This window comes from Prunus avium, chromosome 3 (assembly GCF_965620075.1).
Source record: "Prunus avium chromosome 3, drPruAviu1.hap1.1, whole genome shotgun sequence".
NCBI classification, from domain to species: Eukaryota; Viridiplantae; Streptophyta; class Magnoliopsida; order Rosales; family Rosaceae; genus Prunus; species Prunus avium.
The window spans coordinates 33186853-33210043 of NC_142286.1; the positions used below are offsets into that span (position 1 = coordinate 33186853).

General features: G+C 36.3%; 4 protein-coding genes across 5 annotated transcripts; 3 read left to right on the top strand and 1 right to left on the bottom strand.

The window, feature by feature from the left end:
- The first annotated feature begins 211 nt into the window (after positions 1 to 211).
- LOC110770226 (Acyl-CoA N-acyltransferases (NAT) superfamily protein) lies at positions 212 to 2602 on the top strand. 2 transcript variants are annotated; one of them, XM_021974314.2, is made up of 6 exons: positions 212 to 466; positions 717 to 788; positions 1261 to 1348; positions 1563 to 1695; positions 1842 to 1880; positions 2333 to 2602. In XM_021974314.2, exons 1-6 carry the CDS (start codon positions 271 to 273, stop codon positions 2411 to 2413), a joined length of 609 nt encoding a protein of 202 aa, XP_021830006.1. In that variant the 5' UTR covers positions 212 to 270; the 3' UTR covers positions 2414 to 2602. The 2 variants fall into 2 exon arrangements, with proteins under 2 accessions (XP_021830006.1, XP_021830007.1); XM_021974315.2 differs by having other exon boundaries at positions 214 to 466; positions 722 to 788.
- Positions 2603 to 6774: 4172 nt separating this feature from the next.
- Positions 6775 to 12805, top strand: LOC110770223 (heterogeneous nuclear ribonucleoprotein 1-like). Its single transcript, XM_021974310.2, has 5 exons — positions 6775 to 7057; positions 7177 to 7295; positions 7623 to 7849; positions 8208 to 9402; positions 12186 to 12805. Exons 3-5 carry the CDS (start codon positions 7628 to 7630, stop codon positions 12197 to 12199), a joined length of 1431 nt encoding a protein of 476 aa, XP_021830002.1. The 5' UTR covers positions 6775 to 7057; positions 7177 to 7295; positions 7623 to 7627; the 3' UTR covers positions 12200 to 12805.
- Positions 12806 to 13605: 800 nt separating this feature from the next.
- On the bottom strand, positions 13606 to 16881 carry LOC110770219 (putative MO25-like protein At5g47540). Its single transcript, XM_021974304.2, has 11 exons — positions 16596 to 16881; positions 16034 to 16195; positions 15795 to 15913; positions 15629 to 15706; positions 15435 to 15528; positions 15278 to 15337; positions 14890 to 14958; positions 14651 to 14749; positions 14500 to 14544; positions 14288 to 14390; positions 13606 to 14198 (listed from the first exon to the last, which is right to left on the bottom strand). The coding sequence occupies exons 1-11, from the start codon at positions 16731 to 16733 to the stop codon at positions 14080 to 14082; spliced, it is 1086 nt and encodes a 361-aa protein (XP_021829996.1). The 5' UTR covers positions 16734 to 16881; the 3' UTR covers positions 13606 to 14079.
- A 1206-nt stretch (positions 16882 to 18087) lies between these two features.
- On the top strand, positions 18088 to 22864 carry EMB2761 (threonyl-tRNA synthetase, putative / threonine-tRNA ligase). The gene is made up of 8 exons (XM_021974287.2): positions 18088 to 18567; positions 19114 to 19260; positions 19360 to 19507; positions 19930 to 20183; positions 20316 to 20693; positions 20774 to 21082; positions 21324 to 21524; positions 21937 to 22864. The coding sequence occupies exons 1-8, from the start codon at positions 18250 to 18252 to the stop codon at positions 22195 to 22197; spliced, it is 2016 nt and encodes a 671-aa protein (XP_021829979.2). The 5' UTR covers positions 18088 to 18249; the 3' UTR covers positions 22198 to 22864.
- Positions 22865 to 23191: the final 327 nt, after the last annotated feature.

Genomic DNA, 23191 nt, shown 5'->3' on the forward strand with positions numbered 1-23191 from the left:
GTCTGGGTTGTGGTTAAGGCTTAAAGGTGCCACCCATAGTTGGAGCCCATCCAGGACCACCTCATGGTTCAGACAAAAAAATAATAATAATAATTAAATATTCTCCAACACTATTGGGAAAAAAAAGGCACACAAAAAATCTCGACCTTTGACTTCATCATACTTGAAACGACGTCGTTTGATGGTTAATCTATGTAAATTGTTTTGTCTGCCAGTTTGTGCGAGAGAGAGAGAGAGAGAAGAGAGGGAGAGAGAACAAGGGAAGCAAAGATGGAGCAAGAGAAAGAGAAAGAGAGAGTGAGCTTGGAAGGAGGGAGAGTGATACTGGTGCCTTACATGAAAGAACACGTTCCGAAGTACCATGAGTGGATGCAAGACCCAGCTCTGCTCCAAGCCACTGGCTCTGAGCCCCTCACCCTCGACCAGGAGTATCAGATGCAGCTCACCTGGACCCAAGACCCTAACAGTTCTCTCTCTCTCTCTCTCTCTCTGATTTTGTGGATTACTTTGCCATAACTGAATTGGGTAATCTTGGTTTTGACAAATAACTTATAATTATAGATTGTGCTAGTCAAGGTTTGATCTTTCAGGCAAATAATAGAAAGGATTCAATCTGCTTTTGATTAGTGATTCAGGGTTGTTTGAATGATTTCGTTATTATATAATTATATTCATGGTCTGGTGAGGGATTAAATAATTGGAAATGGGTGTTGCAGAGCAGACTTTTATTGTATTGGATAAGCAATTGGTTGTGGGAGAATTCAACCATGGACAGCCCCATGTGGAAGGTTAGCCAAATTTACAGTCTTTCTTCACAAAAATTACTGTCTGCTTGGTTGCTTAGAAAAATTAAGGAAATCACTGTAACCAAAAAAAAAAGGAAGGGAAAACTCTGTTTTGAAAGTAAGAGGATCACTTTGAGCAAGCAAAGCACTTTCTCTCTAGGAATAGTTGTTTGGATGGTTTTGAATGGCCTTCCCGAGACGGTTCTTATTGTTTAGCAAGTCAAAAAATTGGGAATAATTAACTTATTCCAGTTTTCAAGATATTGTTTGTTCAGTTATTTTTTATTAGAAATCAAGGCGTTCAGAGAAAAACAAGGATAAATAAGATATGTTTAAAGGAGTTGAGTGCCTGTAGCTATCTGTTAAACAAAGTATAAAAATATATGTACTTCAAATCTTGAATTAGCTCATTTACATGGTGGACTTTGTTTGTGTAATATGATTTATGTGTGAGTAATGGTATGCCCTTTGCCAGCCATGGTAGGTGATGTGAATTTATATATGAATGACCTGGATGATCCTCAAATGGCAGAGATTGAAATAATGATTGCTGAGCCAAAAAGGTACCTGCTTTTACTTTCTTCTGATACCAAAGAGGCTGAAGTGCTTGTGTTAGTGCCAATCTTGTTTTCCCTTGTTTTTTTGGGTTAATCATATATGTTTGTTCATTTGAATCTTTCCAGAATAAAAAATTTATACCTCTTTGCTTGTTTTCACTTTAGGAACTATTATATATACTATAATTTAAACTTCCAATATTTGCTCTTGCTAGCATAGTCGTGGTAAAGGACTTGGGAAGGAGTCTGCCTTGATGATGATGGCCTTTGCAGTTGAGAATCTGGGGATCCACATCTTCCGTGCTAAAATTGGAGAGCTAAATGGAGCATCTCTTAGCTTGTTCCGGAAATTGGTCTCTCTCTCTCTCTCTCTCTCTCTCTCTCTCTCTCTCTCTCTCTCAAACTCAATTTATCATGCAATGTTAGTTGCTCATACTTCACTTAAATTTTGCACTCGTTCTTCCTTCTGGTTCACCAAACTCACATATGGTTGATGCAGGGCTTTGAGGAGACTTCTTATAGTGAAATCTTCAAAGAGGTGAGCACAATTATCTTCATGAAATATGCATATCTGCACAGGCTTTAGTTGGTCTATGTGGACTATAGATTTTTGGGATTGAATGTCATTTTAATGTTCCTACTCTCTTAATACCTTGGAGTGGCTCTCCTAATTATGGATGTTTTAATTACAACTTATGTACCGCCCAGTTTCAAGTCCAATTTTTTTTCAATAGTTTTGTGTTTTTAATCGATACTCATATGAAAAGAATAAGAACCATAAAGAGTTTAGTGACCTATCAATTTGTGGGTATCAAGTCTCCCTGCCTTTTTGAAAGTTGATGATTTTGACTAATTTCTTGAAGATCCAGAAACAGTGGAAATTTAAATGTTTTGGAAGAGAAAAAAAGTTCAAATTGGTTGGTTATGAGGATTCAGTATTGGAGCTCCATTTATCCATTTTAACAAATTACCTGTCATATATGACAACAGGTAACATTGGAGTTATCCGTAACAAAGGCCAAGCATGATGAGCTGCTGCAGTTGATGGGTAGCTTCATTACACATGCCTAGCAGTCAGGGACCTATTTATTCAAGCTAATTTTCTACTTCACAATCCACATCAACTCTCACTCTATTGCTTTGTACACAGAAAAACTTTGAGGTTGTTTAGACTCTACCATATGATGGAATGGAAGTGTTAATCTTGCTGAACAGGGCTACACTAAAATGTTAGGGCTATAAATAACCCCTTGAAGATCATTCTGGTTGGTTTATTAATTTCCTATCCTTTCATTTACTTTTCCTTTCCCCCTTCTGGTTTAGTAGTAAACATGATCATAGTAGTTCATCCAGACAGAAAATCAAATTTTCCGACGGATTGAATAATTGGCCCTGAAATTGGTCAAGTCTCATGGACATCGTTTGAAACTGAATTCCCAGCTTGTCATACATACATGATTGACTGTGGTGCCATTAGCTAATGGTCCCAGAACAGCAAAGATTGGCCATCTGGCTGTTGGAATTTTCTGCAGAGATGCTAGAAACTTGAAAGCTAAGAGCTCTTGGCTGCACCTCTAGGTGTTGTATAAACTGCCATGACAGTAGAAGCTTGAGTTGCTCTGTAAGCAATTTGGATGCTTCTGGTGGATGGAATGTAATTCCAGTGGAGGTGGGCTTGTAGTACCAGAAGGTCACTGCAAGAAGTGAAGATCCGGTTGGTCGAAAAGTTGCTGTCTGAGCAAGTTTTTGCAGAGGAAGTGAGCACTAGATGGAGAAAATTGCAAATGATCAAAGCAGGTGTTATTTCCATGGACTGTTGGATATTGAACTTGAAGGGCTTTCCAAGGCTTTTTGGGGATAATGGTTTCTGATTGTGAGTTGCTAAAGGACTTGATTCAGGCTCAATTTGAAGGGACGATGTGATGGCATGCAATAATACAAGTATGTAATCCCTAGCTACTTTGGCTAAAAAGAAGGAAAATCTTCCTTTCAACAAACTCTCTACTTTACTCTCTATTTTGGAGAACTGACTTTTGGCTCGCTACATCTAGTAAGGAGGAAAGAGAAAAAGGGGGAGAGAGATAGAGGCATTTGGGAGGTTGGTGGGGTTGGGTTTCTACTTTTCTTTTTAATATATTTGATTTTCAAGAGAAAGAAGGAGAAAGAGAGAGAAAATAATAATAAAATATTTCAGATTAGGCAAAATAGAGATCAATGCTAGAGGAAACACCTTTTAAGTGGTTTGCTATAATAGCTTTCTAGTTATTTTGGCTAGAGTTTGGCTAAAATTTGGAGACTCCTTGAGGTGTTTTTAAAGAGGAACTCCTCCGTGCCTTCTTTTGTGGCCCCTATTTTTTTAATTGTCAAAACTTTTATTGAACCCTTATCTTTTTACCAAAATAGGAAAAAATAAATAAAATTCCCATTGTTCTTCACATTGATTTTTCTCAACCATTTTTAAAATAATAATTTTCCTTCATCAGTCAAAATTGAAGTCTTTGTAGCCCTTTCGAACTCTAACTTCAATTATTCCTCTACAACCGAAGTTGCCATTAACAACATTTGTAGACGAAGTTTCTTCATGGAGGTTTTTCAATACAAGATCATATTACTATAATTTTATTTTTCCTGTTTTGGTAAAAAGTCAAGAGTTCAATAAAAGTGAAAATAAAAAAAAACGGTATTGACAATTAAAAAAGAGAGGGCACATGTCATTTTGTGATTGAGCCACAATAGAAGATAATGAGGGAAATATTGTCCTTATAATATATGATGTTGCATGCATGTGATTACATGATATCAGCACATGTATCTAAGATGACCAAACTAACCTTGTGACTTGTAACACAGTCAATATAGTACATATGATATTTGCCAAAAAGTCTGTAGGCTTATGGGTTCGGGTGGCCATAAAACAGCATGAACCGCTGACTCAAGTCAAAACCAATTCGAACAATTTGGTTTGGGTCGTGTCCTAAATCATCCGGATATTGATTTGATTTCTGCACTAATGTACGGTTCGATTGTAATTTGGGAGTGAGACCGATTTAAACCGGACCGTGCTGGCCATAGTTTGAGAAAGTCAAAAACACAAGGAGTCAAATGAATAATTATATACCTCAAAGGGGCAACTACGAGGGTAGTGTGGTCAAATAATGAAATGCAAGAAAAGTGAGGTATTATGTGATGTGAGAAATAGCTGGAGCTTGCTTCTAGGCGAGTAACGATCGAGTGGAAAGACCAAAGTCCCTTTCGTGGGGAGCACGAAGAAAGATGCTGATTGTTAATCATATAATTCCATCATCCAGAATTTACCAAATCTAATTAATAATTACCTTTTCATCCCAAATACCCCTTCTTATAATAATAAGTATTTTGAAAGCGACCTCTTCCTTCATTTTAAATTTCATTGCAAGTTCAAATGATTTGTAATTTTTATTTATTTAATACAAGCGATAGCTTAAAGTACAAGGGAGATGAAGGTTTTTTACACACACATTACCAAAGTGTCACATGAATTCGAATTTGAGACCACTGATCTGTAAATGAAAATCTTTTTCCATTAGGCTATACCCCGTTGACAAATGCTTTTGTTGTTCGGTTTGAAGTTTTTGTTTTCTTTGAGATTTTGAAATTATGAGCATAAGGTATTTTATAATTTCGCTTACAAAAGCGGGAAATTTCGGTTATGTGTACCCAAAAGTTTATTTGGACTACATGTATTTCTTTCTTTTCCTTCTCTCCTTGCTTTCTTTTCATCATTTTTAGTTGGTAGAAACTTGAAAGTATTGTTGGATGGCAATGGCGGTGACGTGGAACAGTGAATAAAGTTGGTGGTATTTTTGGGTGAAGATCTTTATATATTGTTGAATTCTACTTTTTTTTTTATAAATAATATTAAATACAATTTTTTAATTGGATACATAAAAAAAAGGTTATTTTATTGGAATCGAACTATGTACAAGTTTGAAAAATGCAGCATTATATTTATTTATATATGCAAAATGTGACAAGAAAAGTATTATTCTTTTTTTTTTCTTTCACTATTCCTTGTGACCGGCCATATATATATAAAAGCTTGGATAGATAATTACTCTGGGCCAAAGTTTTCAGTGAATGGTCACCAACCATTTGTATTTACAAAACGAATAATTAAAATTCAATTGGTTTATTATATTGTGAAATAAAGTATGCTTGTCTTTCTAATTTAATATTTGGATTTTTTTTTTAATGAGATAGGGGGATAAAACCCCTAAAAGAAACGACAACTAACTAATACAGATGAAGCGAGGCCTAGTAGTTTTTATTTTATTTTATTTATTTTTGTACTTTTCGTTAATTGAAATTCAACGTTTGGGGTTGAATGACCACACTTGCATGTCAAGTTGTTGTAAAATCTTATGAGTGATGCCACTTACCAACTCCATGTTGCTCATTCATTCATTTTAATAATTTTCATTACAAATTTACTTTTGCGTTCAATTATTTTAAAGCATAAATTTTCGGAAAAAAAAAAATATAAATAAACAAAAAACTTTGTGATTGCCTTGAGCCATAACAAAGATCGCTACCATGGCTAAAATATTGGTCATGTGGATCATTGCCATCATCCATAACTAAAATAAAAAGAAGAAAAAGAAACAAAGGCTAAAGCATCACTGTGTTTGTAATTTGTTCTTTTCAATATTAAAAGAGGTCTCATTTTCGAATTACTTGTTCCATATTCATAAAATAAAAAATAAAAAAATAATTTATGATTTTTTTTTAATGGATTAAAGGGTGTGTTGAGTAATGCAACATATACATATAAAATTGAAAAAAAGAATATGAGGTGAGTAATGAGTAAAATGGTGTTGTAGCAAAGACATTTTAAATATATATATTTGTTGTTGCTTTTTTAAAAGATCAAATTAATCATATATCATTAAAAAAAATCATATCATGTAATTCAAATAATGTGGAATCGAAAGTTAAGATAAAAAGAGGCAAGAACAAAATAATGAGTAATTTTTGTATGTTCCGGAGCTGGTGTGCCATCAAATACCAATACCAATACGCATGGCTTGTAGGGTTATAGTATTGCATTGGGCCCACTTTACTGTGGGTTCAGATTAAACAACGTCACCGTTTTAGCCAAGTTACTATAAGAGGAATGATCTTAGTGAGAAAAAAAAGTATTAAAAGAATGAACGGCGAACGGAGGGGACATGCAACCCTTACCATTTTATCAGAGTAGAGAAAAACCATTTTTGCCATGACTAAATTTTCTCCAATATTCTTTTTGATAAATTTGGTTTTGGCATTTTCAGACTGACACATTTCCATAAATTTTCAAATCAAATTATTTCACAAAATAGAAAAAAAAAACCTTAAAAAGTTAAAAATAAGAAAAAGAGAAAAAACTGAAAATCTTCAGCTTCCCATTTTCATAGTGCCTATATATTCCTCACAGACCTTCAATGCCCTCCCTTTCTCTCTCAAACTTCTGTTTCTCTCTCTAGAAATACACATTTTTTAATCTCGTACTCATCTGTTTGATAACTGAATTTGCATTTGGTAATCAAATAATCACCATTGAAAGAACAAACAAAAAGATTGGAGGGGGCATATATAGAGAGGAGGTTGAACATGCCCTCTGTTCTTATTCTTACAGTGCCTCCTCTCAGATCTTAATTTTCTTCAAGATTTGGCATCTGGGTTTTCATTAATCTTTGGGTACGGTGGGAATCTGATTTGGGTTTTTATATTTTTTCTAAATTGGTTGTGTGTTTGGATCCTGGTAAATTTTTCTGATTGAAAATTTTCTGGTTTTTTTTTTCTTCTTCTTCTTCTAGGTGTGCTAAATTCTGGGTCCAGTATTTGATCGGTGAAGGATCGGATGTTTCAAAATTGAATCCTGGAATACTTGTTTTGAGTCGTATTACAATCTGTGTTTGTAATATTTCAAAAGAAGGTACTCTTCTTTCTAGTTCGGTGGGTTATATATTTATCTGCATTTGATTCTAGTTAGGTGGATGGATAAAAGGAGAGACTTTATTCGAGCTGTGGGTGTTGCTGTTGGATTGGCTTGAATATTTCTCTGCACTTCATTATGCTTCAATCCATTTAGTTTTGCCTATATTATAGAAATGTATTGGATCCATTATAAAATGCTCCATCTTTTTTGAATTGGTTTAAGATTGGATTTAAAGTTTGCATTTTGCTTTGAGTTGGTTTAAAGTGTGATTTGCATTTGCAAAATTTTATCAAGTTTGAATTGATGACGTACTGTGGCTTGTAGAGAAAATGCAATCCGATAGTGGTAAGTTGTTTATTGGCGGCATATCGTGGGACACAAATGAAGAGCGTCTGAAAGAGTATTTCAGCAGTTTTGGGGAGGTGGTAGAAGCGGTGATCATGAAGGATCGGACCACAGGCCGTGCTCGTGGTTTTGGTTTTGTAGTTTTTGCAGACCCAGCTGTTGCGGACAGTGTCATAATGGAGAAGCACAACATTGATGGGAGGATGGTAATCAAAATACTTTATTTTTTATGAATGTAATTGTCCTTAGATTGCACTTGTATGTTCACACAATGACTATGCATCATTGTGCTTTTCTTTTTGAATCACAGCAACTGTAAAGGGAAATGCATTTCTTTATAGTAGTTATGCGTCTGAAATTGTACTTACTGGAATTCATTTCTTATTGTTCTGCATTCAACAAAATTTCAAACTCAGCAAGAGTAAATCATGGTTTTAGATATTTTACCTTTCTTCAGCGGTTAGTTTAGTTAATGCATTACTTTGTTCTTCTAATGTGATTAATCAATTTATAGAGCTTGTATCATTTGATCTTTGTTTTTACCAGTGAATTCTCCATTCTCAGGTTGAAGCAAAAAAGGCTGTTCCCAGGGATGACCAGAATATTTTGGGTAGAAGCAGTGGCAGCATACATGGTTCTCCAGGTCCAGGTCGCACAAGAAAGATTTTTGTTGGAGGTTTAGCATCCACTGTCACGGAGAGTGACTTCAAGAAGTACTTTGAACAGTTTGGGACAATCACAGATGTTGTGGTGATGTATGATCACAACACTCAGAGGCCAAGAGGCTTTGGATTCATTACTTATGATTCAGAAGAGGCAGTGGACAAGGTTTTGCTTAAGACATTTCATGAACTGAATGGGAAGATGGTTGAGGTCAAGCGTGCAGTTCCTAAAGAGTTATCACCTGGTCCCAGTCGCAGCCCTCTTGGAGGATACAACTATGGTCTGAGTAGGGTTAATAGCTTCCTGAATGGCTACACTCAGGGGTATAATCCTAGTACAGTTGGAGGCTATGGACTTGGTAGATTCAGTCCAGTTGCAAGTGGTCGAAGTGGGTTTCCTCCATTTGCTTCTGGTTATGGAATGGGTATGAATTATGAGCCAGGGTTGAACCCAGGTTTTGGAGGAAATGCAAATTTTAATAGTAATATCAGCTACGGACGGGGGTTGAGTCCTTATTATATCAATAATTCTAATAGGTTTAGCAGTCCCGTTGGGTATGATGGTGGTAATGGAGGAAACACATCTTCTTTTTTCAGTTCTGTGACTCGGAATTTGTGGGGAAATGGGGGGCTTAATTATGGAACAAACTCCACAGGTTCCAGTGCTTACAATGGATCCGGAAGTGGGAGCATTGGAGGAAGTACATTTGGAAACACTGGAGTTAATTGGCGTTCTTCGGCAATTTCAGCTCAAGGTGGGGGAAATAATGTTCCGAACAATAGTGGGAGTCTTGGTTATGGAGCTGGTGATAACAGTTATGGTTTGGGAAGCGGAGGGTATGGAAGAAACAATGGAACAAGTGTGACCCCTACATCCTCATTTGCTGCATCAAATGGTGGTTTTGATGGGGCCTTCGCTGACTTTTACACTAGTAGTTCAGTTTATGGTGATCCCACTTGGCGTTCATCAAATTCCGAGCGAGATGGGCCTGGTCCCTTTGGTTATGGGCTCGGTGGTGCAGCTTCTGATGTTTCAGCTAAAAGTTCTCCTGGTTATGTGGGTGGTTATAGTGTTAATAAGAGACAGCCAAATACAGGTAGTGGTCACTTAATTAATATCTTATGCAACTTCTGTTTTTTTATCTTTTTTTGTGCTCTTCTTTTAGTTCTTTTGTTGTTGAAATACAGGGACCAGGGACCCCCCCTCCCCTCATAATTTGTATGGATGTTCATAAAACACTTCCAAACTTCTGAAATAGAATGGAATTATGGGATCCCAAACCAATCTTTAGCTAAACCTCCCAATTAGTATTGATAATAACAATCTTTAGCTGAAAGAAATACAAAATTTCTAGGAACATGCAAAGTCAAGTAATTTTCAGCAGAAATACTATCTAATTTGTGCAGATCAATTTGGGTCCAGTTTATTTGGTAACGCATAATCTCACTCTTTTCTTGAGCTTGCTTGATTTGGCTATCTCTGCCCAGCATCCACAAGATTTAACTTATTTGAACTGTTGCATCTAAGCCATAATTCATGAAATCTAACTTTCCCCCCTAGCTGATGTTCCACAAAGTGGAGTACTTTATTACTGGATTAAATCTGGTTTAGCATACAATACAAGAGAGGACTTCTGTTCGAGTGTGTAGGATTATTTGGTTATGGTCCATCTTGTTGACTATAACAATTTGAATATGGAAATTTATTGTTAAGCTCATAGTTGTTCTGTATAATTCAGTTGAATTGGGTGACTGTCTAGTTAGGAGTAGATTGAGGTAATCATGATATTACTTATCTTAAAGTTGGACTCATCTCAATTTATGAAGCTCAACTCGTGAACTCCTTTATCCTATTGATTACATTGACTACATCACTTTCTCCTCCTTCTATTGCTGTTGACATGTACACACATTACTTGGGATTTGATTGTTGCTTGAGTTGCCTAGGTGATACTTTACTTGATGTGTCACCCTCTAGCATATTTTCCATGCAATTCTTATAAACTGCCTTATTTTGGATGATAAATGTGTGTTACCATGCAAATGATATTTTTTCACTAAAGAGGCTTTGGCAGCCAGTTATTTGTGCTGGTCAGAAGTGTGTTGCTTTGGTGTCCTAGGTTTATTACGCAACATAAAAGAAAAAAGCTTGTAATGTTGTTGTTGTATAGGTTGTCATTTTATTTGGATTTTGTTGGTGTTGGAGTAGCTGGCCAGTGGCTTTTGCTACTTAAATAGATATGATTATCAACCTCTTTGTAATCAGGGGGACGATGGTCCCAAATGGGTGTTGAATGTGCACTGTGCAGGGGTGTAGAGAAGATCAACCATGTTTTATATAGTGAGATGGTGTTCATACTTGATAGAGAATTTTGTGATCTCCTCTGTTCATGCTTTTGTTGATGCCAAAGAATCTTCTTCTCCCTTTTGTTTTTGATAGGAAGATTACGCATCTTACATGAATGTCTCTTTCTGTGCCTGATGAACATTATGACTCTTTTGGAGTGTGTAGCTCTCATAGTCTCTATGGGTGTGTGCATTTTGGGTAATAAATGTTTGGTTTTTCTTTCTTTTAAGAAAAATACATAAAATGGTTTTTCTTTTGTGTTATTAATATGCCGCGCTGCTTCTCTCTCTATTATGTGATCCCTAGCCCTCAATGGTTGAAATATCTAGTAGATCCTTGTTGCAAGGAGTTCTTGACCTTGTCTTTATAGAGATCCAGCATGTGCCGTTCACAAAATAAAGTTGCTTCTTTTCTTCTCTGCTCTAGGATATCTTTGATGTTCATAATTTCAGCTTGAAGGCATGCATTTTTAAATAGAAGCTTTCTTTTTCTATAGTTAAGTATACTCAATGGAGCATTGAAGTTTAGTATAATGTAATTCGGTGCTACGAGTTTCATCTTTGTATTTTTGTTCTTTTAATATGATCAAGGAAGAAAACTGAGGGAAATCTAGAAATCTAAAGGAGTCTAAGAAATAGACTATTGCGTCTACAGATACATATTCAGCTTAGCCTATGGTGAAGTGTGTCTGGGCTCTCTCTCATTCTCTCTTGCCTGTGTGTGTTTCCTCATATACTGACAATATTTTATTTTTTGTGTTTTATATATTCCACCAGATTGCAATGATTTCCTCTGTATCAACCTTTAAATTCTGTCTGTTAGCTTAAGTAATAAGTCACTAATCAGGGGCTGAAATGGAGTGGGAAGGTGTGGTTGGGCTGAAAAGTATGGTTTACTGTTTCATGAATGCATGTTTAAGTGCTGCAATTAGGAGTGTGTATCAAGGTAACAACGGAGAGATGAGTTAGAGGGGCAGAATTTAGTTGATTATTGAAGATATCATTTCGTGAAATTTGTTATACGGTCTTGCCATCGTGTAACAATTGATAACTTAGATTATACTGGTTGCATATTGCTTGTTTGATGGAATCATGACACAGTTCTAAAAGATAAGCATGCTGTTGTCAGTATGCACCTTAAGATCTCAGATGGGATGCCCATTCTAATTTAGTGAAGTTTTGTATTGTTTTAGCATTCATTTGAAATGTTATTGCACTGTCTTAGTCAATATTTCAAAGGCTGTACACAAGAGTTGGCTGATGGCCACAGGCAACACATTTGTAATTCATGTCGAAGTGCCAAGTATTTATATTTTCTTGGTTTGAATTTTTCTGGAAGTCATTGCCATGAATTTACGTGCACCTTTATACAATATAGTATAGATACTTGGATAGATGGTAACTTGTGGAAAATAGATTCTTTTCAAGTATGTGCTTGTGTGCGTGTATATAGAACTTAAAATGTGTTGCTCACTTAATCGTCGATATGTGTGTGTCGATACTTACAAGTTGCTTTTCTCCTACTGTTTTTCAGGAATTGCTACCTAGGATCATCATTTCTGATATCACGACATTGTAGGTGAAGATAATCTGGTGAAGCAGGTGAAATGTGAATTTTGCACACCACCCTCATTTATATATCTCAGTGAAAGAAATTTGGTTAGTAAGAGCTAACTGGGAGTGCCTGTTTTGGAAGAGTTAAAGTTAGAGTTAGAAGTTATAATGGATTTTGTGTTAATGCTTTTGAGTTTTAAGTTACCATTTTAGGTTTTTTTGTTTTGGTCTTTGAGTGAGATGTAAAATCAGATTGCGGGATATAGTCAGAAGTGTATCATGCATCTCCGGTGAGGCGGCGATACCCAAAAGAAAAATGAAAAAAACCAAAAAAACAAAAAGAGATAGACTGATATATATTTTTTTTCCCTTTAGAATTTTATCTGTAAAATCTCTTGGCTAAGTTGTGGGTTCTGGTCAGGGATTGTTTTTTTTTTTTTTTTTTTTCTTTTCTTTTTCATTCTTTTGTCCCATCATTTGGTTTGTTTTTATTGTATCTGAGATTAATGTTGATTTACTAGTGTGAAACATTTTAAGGGCTACCCATCTAGGGACCCCATGAATAAGTAATCGCATATTCTGATTCTTACTCTTTGGGAATTTTGTTGGCCAAAAATGCCTTTGAGATTCTGAATGCAACCATTTTGATGCAGTCGGGGGGGGGCCTGTTCTTGTGGTCCAGGACCAGGACCCTTCCCAAAAACTAACCTACTTTCTGTGAAAGTCTATATATATATGGCCGATGATAAAAAGAAAAATAAAAGAGATAATAATACCTAATTTGTGAGAAACCCTTTCAGAATTTCCCCCCTCTTGATCATTTATTTTTGGTTGGTTTTGTTTATACTCCAAATGTTCTTTTATTTCAATGAAAAAAACGTTGCTCCATGTATCTTCCTTTTATAATCTTTAAACCAAAAAAAAAAAAAAAAAAAAAAAAAACTTAAAAAACAGAAATTAAAAGAAGAAATTAATGTAGCCATGGCCACTGCCATAGTGGAGGCGGAAGTAGCAGCCATGGAAGTGGCGATGGCATCGCGATGGCTGATGTTAAGTTTGAACAAAATTAGGAAGAAGAATAAAATCTGTAGTTGAGTGGAAGTGGTAGAACATCATTGCAAATGTATAAGCAAACCAGAGAGGTGCTCATTAATTCAACACAAAAGAAAGAAAGGAATAAGTGTTCCTCCAAAAATAAATACAAAAAAAAAAAGAGGAAATTAAAAGTACATTATCTTTTTTAAAACTTTCACACAAAATTGTTTTTGGTTTCTGAGACAAAGCACTTGGTCCCTTGGTTTTCAACATGTAGGCTGCTAAGCTCAATGTTTTCCAAAAACAAATGCAGCTCGTGAAAATTCTCATACAAAATCTGAGTGCAAACGACAGCTTGTTTGAAATTGGTAGGAAATTGAGATGAACTTTTATTAGAATTTTAAAGAATATATAGGCCCATATTTGGGCTACATCTGATACATTAAGTTGGTTTCTGGAAACCCAAGAGGGTAAAATTACACTAAAACCACATGAATTATGGGCCTTGTGGTAATTTGTTGCCTAGAAAGAAAAATTAAGTCACATTTTCACCTTAATTAAAGTTTTGTTGGAATGTGCCACTTACGGCTAACTTGGTCTATTTTTCCGTCCAAAAAATTGAAGGTGCTATACACGTGACCCTTCAAAAAAAGTGTGACGATAGTTTGACAGATGTCAAAATATCCTTTGAAAAGGGTCACCAACTTTTTGGACGGAACACTAGATGGAGTTAGGTCGTAAATGGTACATTGCAACAAAATTTTAATTGAGGTGACAATACGATTCAATTTTTACTTTCAGCGGCAGTTTACAACAAGGCCTATACTTCAAGAGTACAATTAACATTTGACCTCACAATTGTTTCTAAAGCTGAGGATTGAAGATATCTTGGGTTTGGGTTCAAGAACAGAAATCTCATTAATAACATCAGCTTTGGCTGCTTCAAACTGCTCATCCTCTGCAGAAAAGTATAGTTTGATGTTGAAGTAAGAGTTCAAAGGATAAAGATGGAGTGACGGAAGATTTGAAGAGAAAAATGGTTCCTACCTTTCTCAATGGTGAAGTCATCAAAGAAACGGAGAAGCTTGGTCCTATTTGTGATAAGCACATTAACAATCTCAGGAGGCTTATTTTGGTTTGCAACAAATAGCTGTCAAAAGAACAAAAAACAAAAGAAGTTAATAACACTTTTAATAGACAATGCCTCAACTTGTTGTAATGCTGAAAAGGTTTAGAACTTGATATTGATCTGCACAAACCTTGAACACATGAAAGGTCTCTAACTTGATTGTCTTCTTTGGATCCTGCAAACATGTGATGCACAAACAAAAAAGCCATAGTTGAGTCAAATAAGTGACTTAACAAAAAGCTAGTGGCAGGCATGAACATGATGTGAGAGAGAGTTTATACCCTAAGAAGGTTCATCAGGATTCTCATGTTATCCAGAGAGCAGACATATTGAACCATCACAGCAGAGTTGGAGCGATCGAGCAACATATCTCCTAACAGCTGAAACAATTATGACATGTATGTCAATTATTATGAACACAGAACATGGTTCTCATGATGAACATAAACATGGTTCATGCAAGAGTCTCGGCACCAAAATAAATAAATAAATAAATAAATAAATCTGTAAATTGTAATACCTTGATGGCCTGGCGTTTGGTGATATAATTTGAAGACTCAAGCAACTGAGAATTGTACTCTTGGAAAAACTGGAGCCAGTAAACAGAGGGAAAAAGTATTCAGATATTGACAATGAGATCATTCTCTATTGGAACTTATGAAATGTAGAAAAACTAAAAATAAAGTAAATTAAAAGTAACTCTCTGAGCTTTTCCATTTGCAATGAGAATGCAATCGATTGAATACAGGGCACCTGCACTGAGTTCAATCATCACATTCTCAGATTCCCTGACTGCCCAAATTTCTAAAAACATCTTCTTCCATAATCTCATTAGTCTGTAGTATTATAATACAAGATAAAAGCCACCAAAACAACCAGAAGATTTCATGTGGATTATGAAAACTTACCCACTCATAATTTTTAGAAAGAAATTGAGCAACAGTTGATTTGTGCCTTGTCATGAGCTCCTGTTCAAGTATGGCAATGAGTCAGTTGATTTGTGGATTGTGAAGCATAATAGTGACCATTTCTTAAATTTTGATAAGCTGTTCAAACTTTACCAACCTTGAAAGTAGCTGCAGCATCTGATGCTATGTCGAAATTTGGAGTTTGTATATAATCGAAAAACTTCTTCATGTGGTCTGATTCCAAGACATACCTGTGAAATCATCCCGTTGAAAATTAAACATTGTTTGATAACCAAACTCACTTTGCACCATTAATTTATCCGGAGATGTACAAAGTAGAAAAAGTGTTACCTTGCTACATTCTGGCGACGAATGCATTCCCTTGAAATTGCACCATATGACAGAGCAACATCACCGCTGTCTTCATAGCTAAACCAAACCAAACCGAACTATTCATTAACATTTCGTTGAATTCAGTACTGCACATTTTCTAACTTCAATATTGATAATTTCTTACCCTTTTATCAGAATGTCCATAAGATCTATATTCTTTTCCAAGTACTCTAAAGCAATCAATTGGGACTGAACTCGTTGCCTTAGCAAATTTGCAACGACATGAGTGGCGTTTTTACGAGCCTGCAGCATTTGCATACACAGTAACACAATGTCAAATCTCTAAAGCATGCAATTGGGTTACACAAACTGATGTAGGAAAACAGCTACATATAGTAGCTAAGCTGATATGCATATGCTTACCCCCAAGTTGAGCTTTGAAAGGCAAACAATGAGAAGCCTGAATGTGTCCCCTCTGAAAAACTCCTGAGTAAGTTGTGCACAAGAGTCTTTATTTGGCCCTGATTCCTCATCACCATATAAAACTGTTCTTATCTCCAAGATTGCTTTGCTCAGTTCATCCATCTATATAACAAATTTCAAAGTAAATGCCATTAAAATCCTATTCCATATAAACATACAAACTAAACAATTTCATTAATCTCAAAATCTCACTCACTCTAAATTTCTACACACAAGCTAACCTCCACAACCCCAAATTGAAAAATTTCATGACATTAAATATCCTTTTTTTTTCCTTCAAAAAAATATGACATGTAATATCAAATAGATTACATAACATGACAACGGAGTCTAGGCCAGTAAAAAAGAGCCTTGACTTGAAGTGGTCTCAGTTTCGAATCCCATAACACCTTGGTCGTGTGTGTGAGATTCCCATCCTCTTGCAGTTTAGAGGATCGCTGGTGAAAACAATAGTACAATAGGAAATTAGCAATGTGAAAACTGATCAAAACAAAAACCAGACCTTTTCTTTGCGCTTTTGCTCGCGCGCATCCATGTTCCGATCAAGAAACGTGAGAAGCTCGTGCGTGTGCTTTACAAGCTCCAATGGGCTTCGCGCCTTCGGCTTGAAAAGACCCTTCATTGTCAACTTTTTCGCCATCAGACCACAAACTTCATCAACCTCCTCGTACGTTTCCTACTTTGTATTTGGGATTCACAACTTGAGAATGTTTAGCGTTTTAGGAGGAAGACATTGAGATTGGAAACTTGGAATCTAACAATCCATGACAGTTTTTCTGGGACGACAAAAAGTTGTTAGAATCTACAAATATAGCATCTCTTGCAAAAGGGAATTTCTACTTTTATAGCACGTGTACTCCACCTGCGAATCAAGCTGTGACACGTGGAATATAAAAGAGCGTGGGGCTAGCAATGAGGATGAGGGGCTCAAATGCGTAGGAAAGCTAGATGTAAATTGGATTTACAACTACTGCAAGCAGAAAATAGTAATACAAGCTGAGACAGAGTTCAACTACACAAAGGATAAGAACAACGGTGAGGAGGATGCCAAAAATAGAAAAAAAAAAAAAAACTTTCTTGTAACGGAGATAACAAACCGAGAGTTTCACTCCAAAAATAAGGGAGCATTTGTATTTGTTTTCTTGTTGTTGTTGTATTGGTTATTGGTATTTTTAGCTTAAAATTATAAGTTACATAACAAGAAAGTAGGATTATTAACTTATGTGTCGTTTTAAGATTTGTGTTAAACCTTTTGAATTTAGAGTTTATATTATAAAAAACAATTAAGCCGTGGTCTAAAACAACGAAACTTTTAATAATTAGTGTTAATTTTTTTTTTTCAACATTTATCATTGAACTCGATGTTGCCCTTTCTCAATATCACTTATAAAATAGAAAAAAAAAACTTATTCTTATTTAGATATGTAAATTGTCTCATACATTTCATTCGTTTTTATAAACATTTGATTGCTAATTACGAATTGAGATTTGTATTAAAAAAAAAAAAAAAGATTTAACTCCAATTTTAAGTTGTCATGGGAGTTGGAACTTAAGTTGCTAGGTGGGTCTCGACCAAAAAAAAAAAGTTGCTAGGTGGGTCCTTAATTTTTATTTTTAAATAAATAGTATAGCCGCGCGGCTGTATTATTTAATAGTACAGCCGCGCGGCTATACTATAATATTTAATTAGTACAGCCGATCGGCTATACTATTTATGAAAAAAATTATAAAAAAAAGGGACCCGCCTAGAGCCTACAAGCTTGGCCTTTTTCCACCCCGTTGGCAAATTTGGCTCCAATTTTATTAAGGGTCATGCTAGGGAGACCAACTTGGGAGACCAACTTGGGTACCAACTCTCTAATAGAGGTGAAGCCCACCAATACAATGGGTCCCACGCTCTATTAGAGAGTTGGTATCCCAAGTTGGTCTCCCAAGTTGGTCTCCCTAGCATTTTTCTTTTATTAATTTTTATTTTTGGTGAGATTTGGCTCCAATTAGAAGCCTCACCCTTCAAGGCGTCGTCCGAGAAAAAACCCAATTAGCCAAACCTCCACCACATACAAAGTCACAAACGCCACTGTCACTCTCAAACTCTCCCCGTAGCTCACAACCCTTTGAAGTATACATCTTCATACTCACTTTCAAAGAAGATCCAGATGTTAATTCTTCAGAGAATGGCCACTTCTTCTTCTTTCCTCTCAACCCCTCTCCTAAAGGCTTCTTCTTTTCCCACCCATTTCCTTTCCCCTCTTAAACACTGCGTTTCAGCACCCAGCACAGAGTTCAGGGCTCTTGCCCTTTACAGGAACAGAAATGGAGTCTCCACGTCTTCGGCGGCTGTGGCTACGGAGACTCAGGTTTCGACCCCAGACGACAAATTGAAGGAGAACCGGAAGGAGAAATCTGATAAGCTAGAGAAAGTCGTGCTTCCAACCAACGAGTCCTCTGAGAGCCTTCTCAGAATTCGCCACACGGTTTTGTACTTTGCTTATTGAATTTTTTCTTCTTTTTCTTTTGATGGGCCATTCTATTTCATATGTTTTTTAATTTGGTTTTTGGTGGTTTATGCTGTTCTTTTGGTTGCTCTATTGGTTTTAGTTGTTTGGTTATTATGCTAATGTGAGTGTCATATTGAACTAGGAGGTACATTCAGGTTGCAATTTCTGAACTTTTAGGTGCTCGGGAAGTAATGCTTTTGTACCACCACTTCCAAATTCCAATTCTATGTTATTAATTGTCACCCAGAATAGGCTATCCATTTTGTTATAGAAAGAGGGACAAAAAAAACCATAACTTTTGGGTAATTTGATTGTTTAGGACTGAAAAAAAATGGGTCTACAAGAGTAGATAAGCTGGGGAATTTTTTTTTCTGGAGTTGGGAATTTGAGAAGATACTTGGGTTTTATGTCTTATGTATGGTGTTAACTATATTTCTTTCCATGAATGTCCTGAGAATTTGGTATCGAGGGTGCCTTTTCCATTGTTATGAGGATGAAATGCTTTTATCTGCATCACTGCAGTGTGCACACGTGATGGCCATGGCTGTTCAAAAGCTCTTCCCAGATGCAAAAGTGACAATTGGTCCGTGGATAGAAAATGGGTTTTACTATGATTTTGATATGGAGCCTTTGACAGACAAAGAGTTGAAGAGAATCAAGAAGGAGATGGTAAGTGGAATTTATGTATCAGTTACTATATTTTTACCAAACTTTTGGAACCATGAAAGCATTGCAAACTATTCATTAGCCTTTTTACGTTGTTTGTAGGATCGCATCATTGGTAGAAATTTACCACTTATAAGAGAAGAAGTTTCAAGAGATGAAGCTCAGAGAAGAATAACTGCTCTCAATGAACCATACAAATTGGAAATTTTGGATAGCATTAAGGAAGATCGCATTACCATATATCATATTGGTAAGGGTTTCACCATTTTAAGCCTCAATGCAGAATCAAAGGTGATGATTTCATATGCAGGAACTGTTCATAAATGATTTACTAAATAAAGAAAACAAATTAACCAGCTATTTCTTTTGACCTACACGGTGGAATGTACAGTGGTATGTGTTGAGAGTCAGAAGATAGAAATTTATAGGAAGACAAATTGGTGAAAGAAAAAAAGAGAGGACAGGGGTGTGCTCAGGGTAAAAGATGTTGGTGCAAGTGTTCTCATTAAAATGAGTTACTGATATGAGGATCTTATCCGAGGAATCTGTTGCTCGGGCTAATTAAACACACATTTGCATGCACTCGGATTTGATTTTGTTTTGAACTAGCTTCTAGTTAAATTAGAATGTCTTTATGTCATAATCCCTTATGTTATACTAAATCCTTCATAGGTAATGAATGGTGGGACCTATGTGCGGGACCTCATGTTGAATATACTGGAAAAATTAACAGAAAAGCTGTTGAACTTGAGTCCATTGCTGGTGCTTACTGGAGAGGAGATGAAAAGAAACCCATGCTGCAGAGGATCTATGGAACTGCATGGGAGAGTGAAGATCAATTGAAGGCATATCTTCATTTCAAAGAGGAAGCTAAACGTCGAGATCACAGGCGCCTTGGTCAAGTACTTGACCTGTTTTCTATACAGGTACTCAAATTGAATTGCACTGAATCTCTTTATGCTGTTTATACAGGTTTAACAGTTAAGCAGTGTGATTAATTGCAATCATCTCGTATGAGGATTCTTGCATTGAACATTTTAGTTGGTGAATTTTTACAGAATGATGCTGGTGGGGGTTTAGTGTTCTGGCATCCAAAGGGTGCTATTGTGAGGCATGTAATAGAAGATTTGTGGAAAAAGATCCACATAGAACGTGGTTATGATCTGCTGTATACTCCACATGTTGGAAAGGCAGATCTTTGGCAGATAAGTGGTCATCTGGATTTCTACAAAGAGAATATGTATGATCAGATGAATATTGAGGATGAACTTTATCAACTTCGACCGATGAACTGCCCCTATCACGTCTTGATTTACAAGAGGAGGCCTCACTCTTATCATGATTTTCCTATTCGAGTTGCTGAGTTGGGAACAGTATATAGATATGAGTTATCTGGAAGCTTACATGGCCTTTTTCGTGTAAGAGGTTTTACTCAGGTATGCTGTTAGTATCTCCCCTCCCTCTCTTGGCCTGTGCTACGAAGTGTATTTTGTTTAACCTCAGGACCATTTTGCAGGATGATGCACACATCTTTTGTCTAGAAGATCAGATTAAAGATGAAATCAGGGGTGTCCTAGATCTTACCGAAGAACTTTTACTGCAATTTGGCTTCAGCAAATATGAAGTCAATCTCTCTACGAGGCCAGAGAAATCTGTTGGAGATGATGATATATGGGTGAAAGCAACATCTGCCCTTACAGATGCTTTGGATGATAAGGGTTGGAGCTATCAAATTGATGATGGTGGTGGTGCCTTTTATGGTCCCAAGATTGATCTTAAGATTGAAGATGCTCTTGGAAGGAAGTGGCAGTGCTCAACTATACAGGCAAGTCCTCAACTTGTGACAGGCTGAATTTTAATGTGTGCACATTTTTTTTTTAATTGGCAGTCTCTCCATCTCTCTGTCTCATTTTGTAAAATGTTCATTGGAGATTCTAAGCATTTTTTTTGAATTGATCATACTTCATGGATATGTTTAATTGACTAAAACCACTTTATTATGTTCTTTTTAAATTGTTTGATCTTTTTTATTTTATTTTTAATTTACCATTCCACAAACTGTGCAGGTTGATTTTAACCTACCACAGCGTTTTGACATAACATATGTTGACTCAAACTCGGAAAAGAAGCGGCCTATAATGATTCATAGAGCTGTTCTTGGGTCCTTGGAGCGTTTCTTTGGAGTCCTTATAGAGCATTATGCTGGGGATTTTCCATTATGGCTTTCGCCAGTACAAGCTCATGTTTTACCAGTTACTGACACTCAGGTACGCAAAGCAGGTTGCACATTTAATGTTTCAAAAAACTCAACCCTCAACACCTACATACTCTTTTGTTTCCCCATGAAATTTGAATGGCTGAACTTACATAGGATCAGTATACTTTTTCATTTATCTCACGAGTGATTGGCCATACCATGAATTACAAACTTGTAATTCATTCAAAATATATTGTTTACGAGGGTATACACTCCAACACTGCAAAGTGATGGATCAATTTAAAATGACGTGCAAAGGGGCCATTCAAATTTCTTTACACAAGCAAACCAACGTTAAAGTCAATGTTCCTTGTGTTCCTAACTTCTATTATTTAGGAACTGAGACAGTCATTTTATTTTATTTTTTGTTACTATGAGATGATTATCTTTGCATTGAAGCAAAAGTTTAAATTTCTGTACAGCTTGATTACTGCAAAGAGGTAACCAACAAACTGAAAGCAAATGGTATTCGCGGTGAACTTTGCCACGGTGAACGCCTGCCAAAACTGATTAGAAATTCAGAGATGCTGAAAATCCCATTGATGGCTGTTGTCGGTGCCAAAGAAGTTGAAACTGGCACTGTTACAGTAAGATCCAGGTTTGGTGGGGATCTTGGCACCATGGCAATTGATGATTTTGTCAGTACAATCAAGTTGGCCATTGAAAGCAGAGCGTCAATTTGAAGTGCTTGCAGTTGCTGAAGGGTGGTCATCCTATTGATTTTGAAAGGTGTCTAGTCACAGGAAAAGGCAAAAACGAAGCAGAGTTGATAACTAAGAGCAATTTTGTTGCATTTGTCCTGTACCATAGTAGCATTGTACCCATTTATTGTTTAGTCAGTGCCGCGATGGATTCATCATATTGAAGATTCATTTGCAGAGAGCTTGAAGTTGGCAACGATGCAGAAAGGTAATCAAAGCTTGAATCTTGTCAAAGAGAAGAGGTCATGCTTCCCAAATTCATTACAGGTTGCACTTATATTTGTATGGGTCATGCTAGGGAGACCAACTTGGGAGACCAACTTGGGATACCAACTCTCTAATAGAGGTGGAGCCCACCAATGCAATGGGTCCCACGCTCTATTAGAGAGTTGGTATCCCAAGTTGGTCTCCCAAATTGGTCTCCCTAGCATTTTCCTATTTGTATATATTCACAGACCAAGGGGTATTAATGTCAGCCAGACGTGGATTAACAGTTTACCTGGTTTGCATTTGGAACTGGATGGCCTGATGAAACATTGGTTCTTTTTTTTCTTTTTTTTCTTTTCATACTTCTTTGATACCTATCGACTTTGATGTTTTCTTGCTATACTTTGAAAAAATTTCAGTCGATAATGACTTTTTAGTGGAAGGGTGATAAAAGATTGCTTGTGCGTACAAGGGGTTTGTGTGGTTCAATTTCAAACCATTCATCTATTTGATCAAGTGGTCCTAACATTATTTATTAATGTCCAAGCCACAGAGCTTTCCAAGATAACCATTCAAAATATCCAATTTGCGTGGTGATATGAGACTTTCTAATGTGCATTAAATGTAATAGAGCAATGAATTAATAAGCTTTACCCTTGTTGGAGGCCAATAAGCTCTTCCACACACGTAGGTTCTCAGAAAAATCTATACGTGCATATTTGTACATGTAAGAGGTTAGAGGTGCAAAAGCCTGGTTAGCAGGTAAATT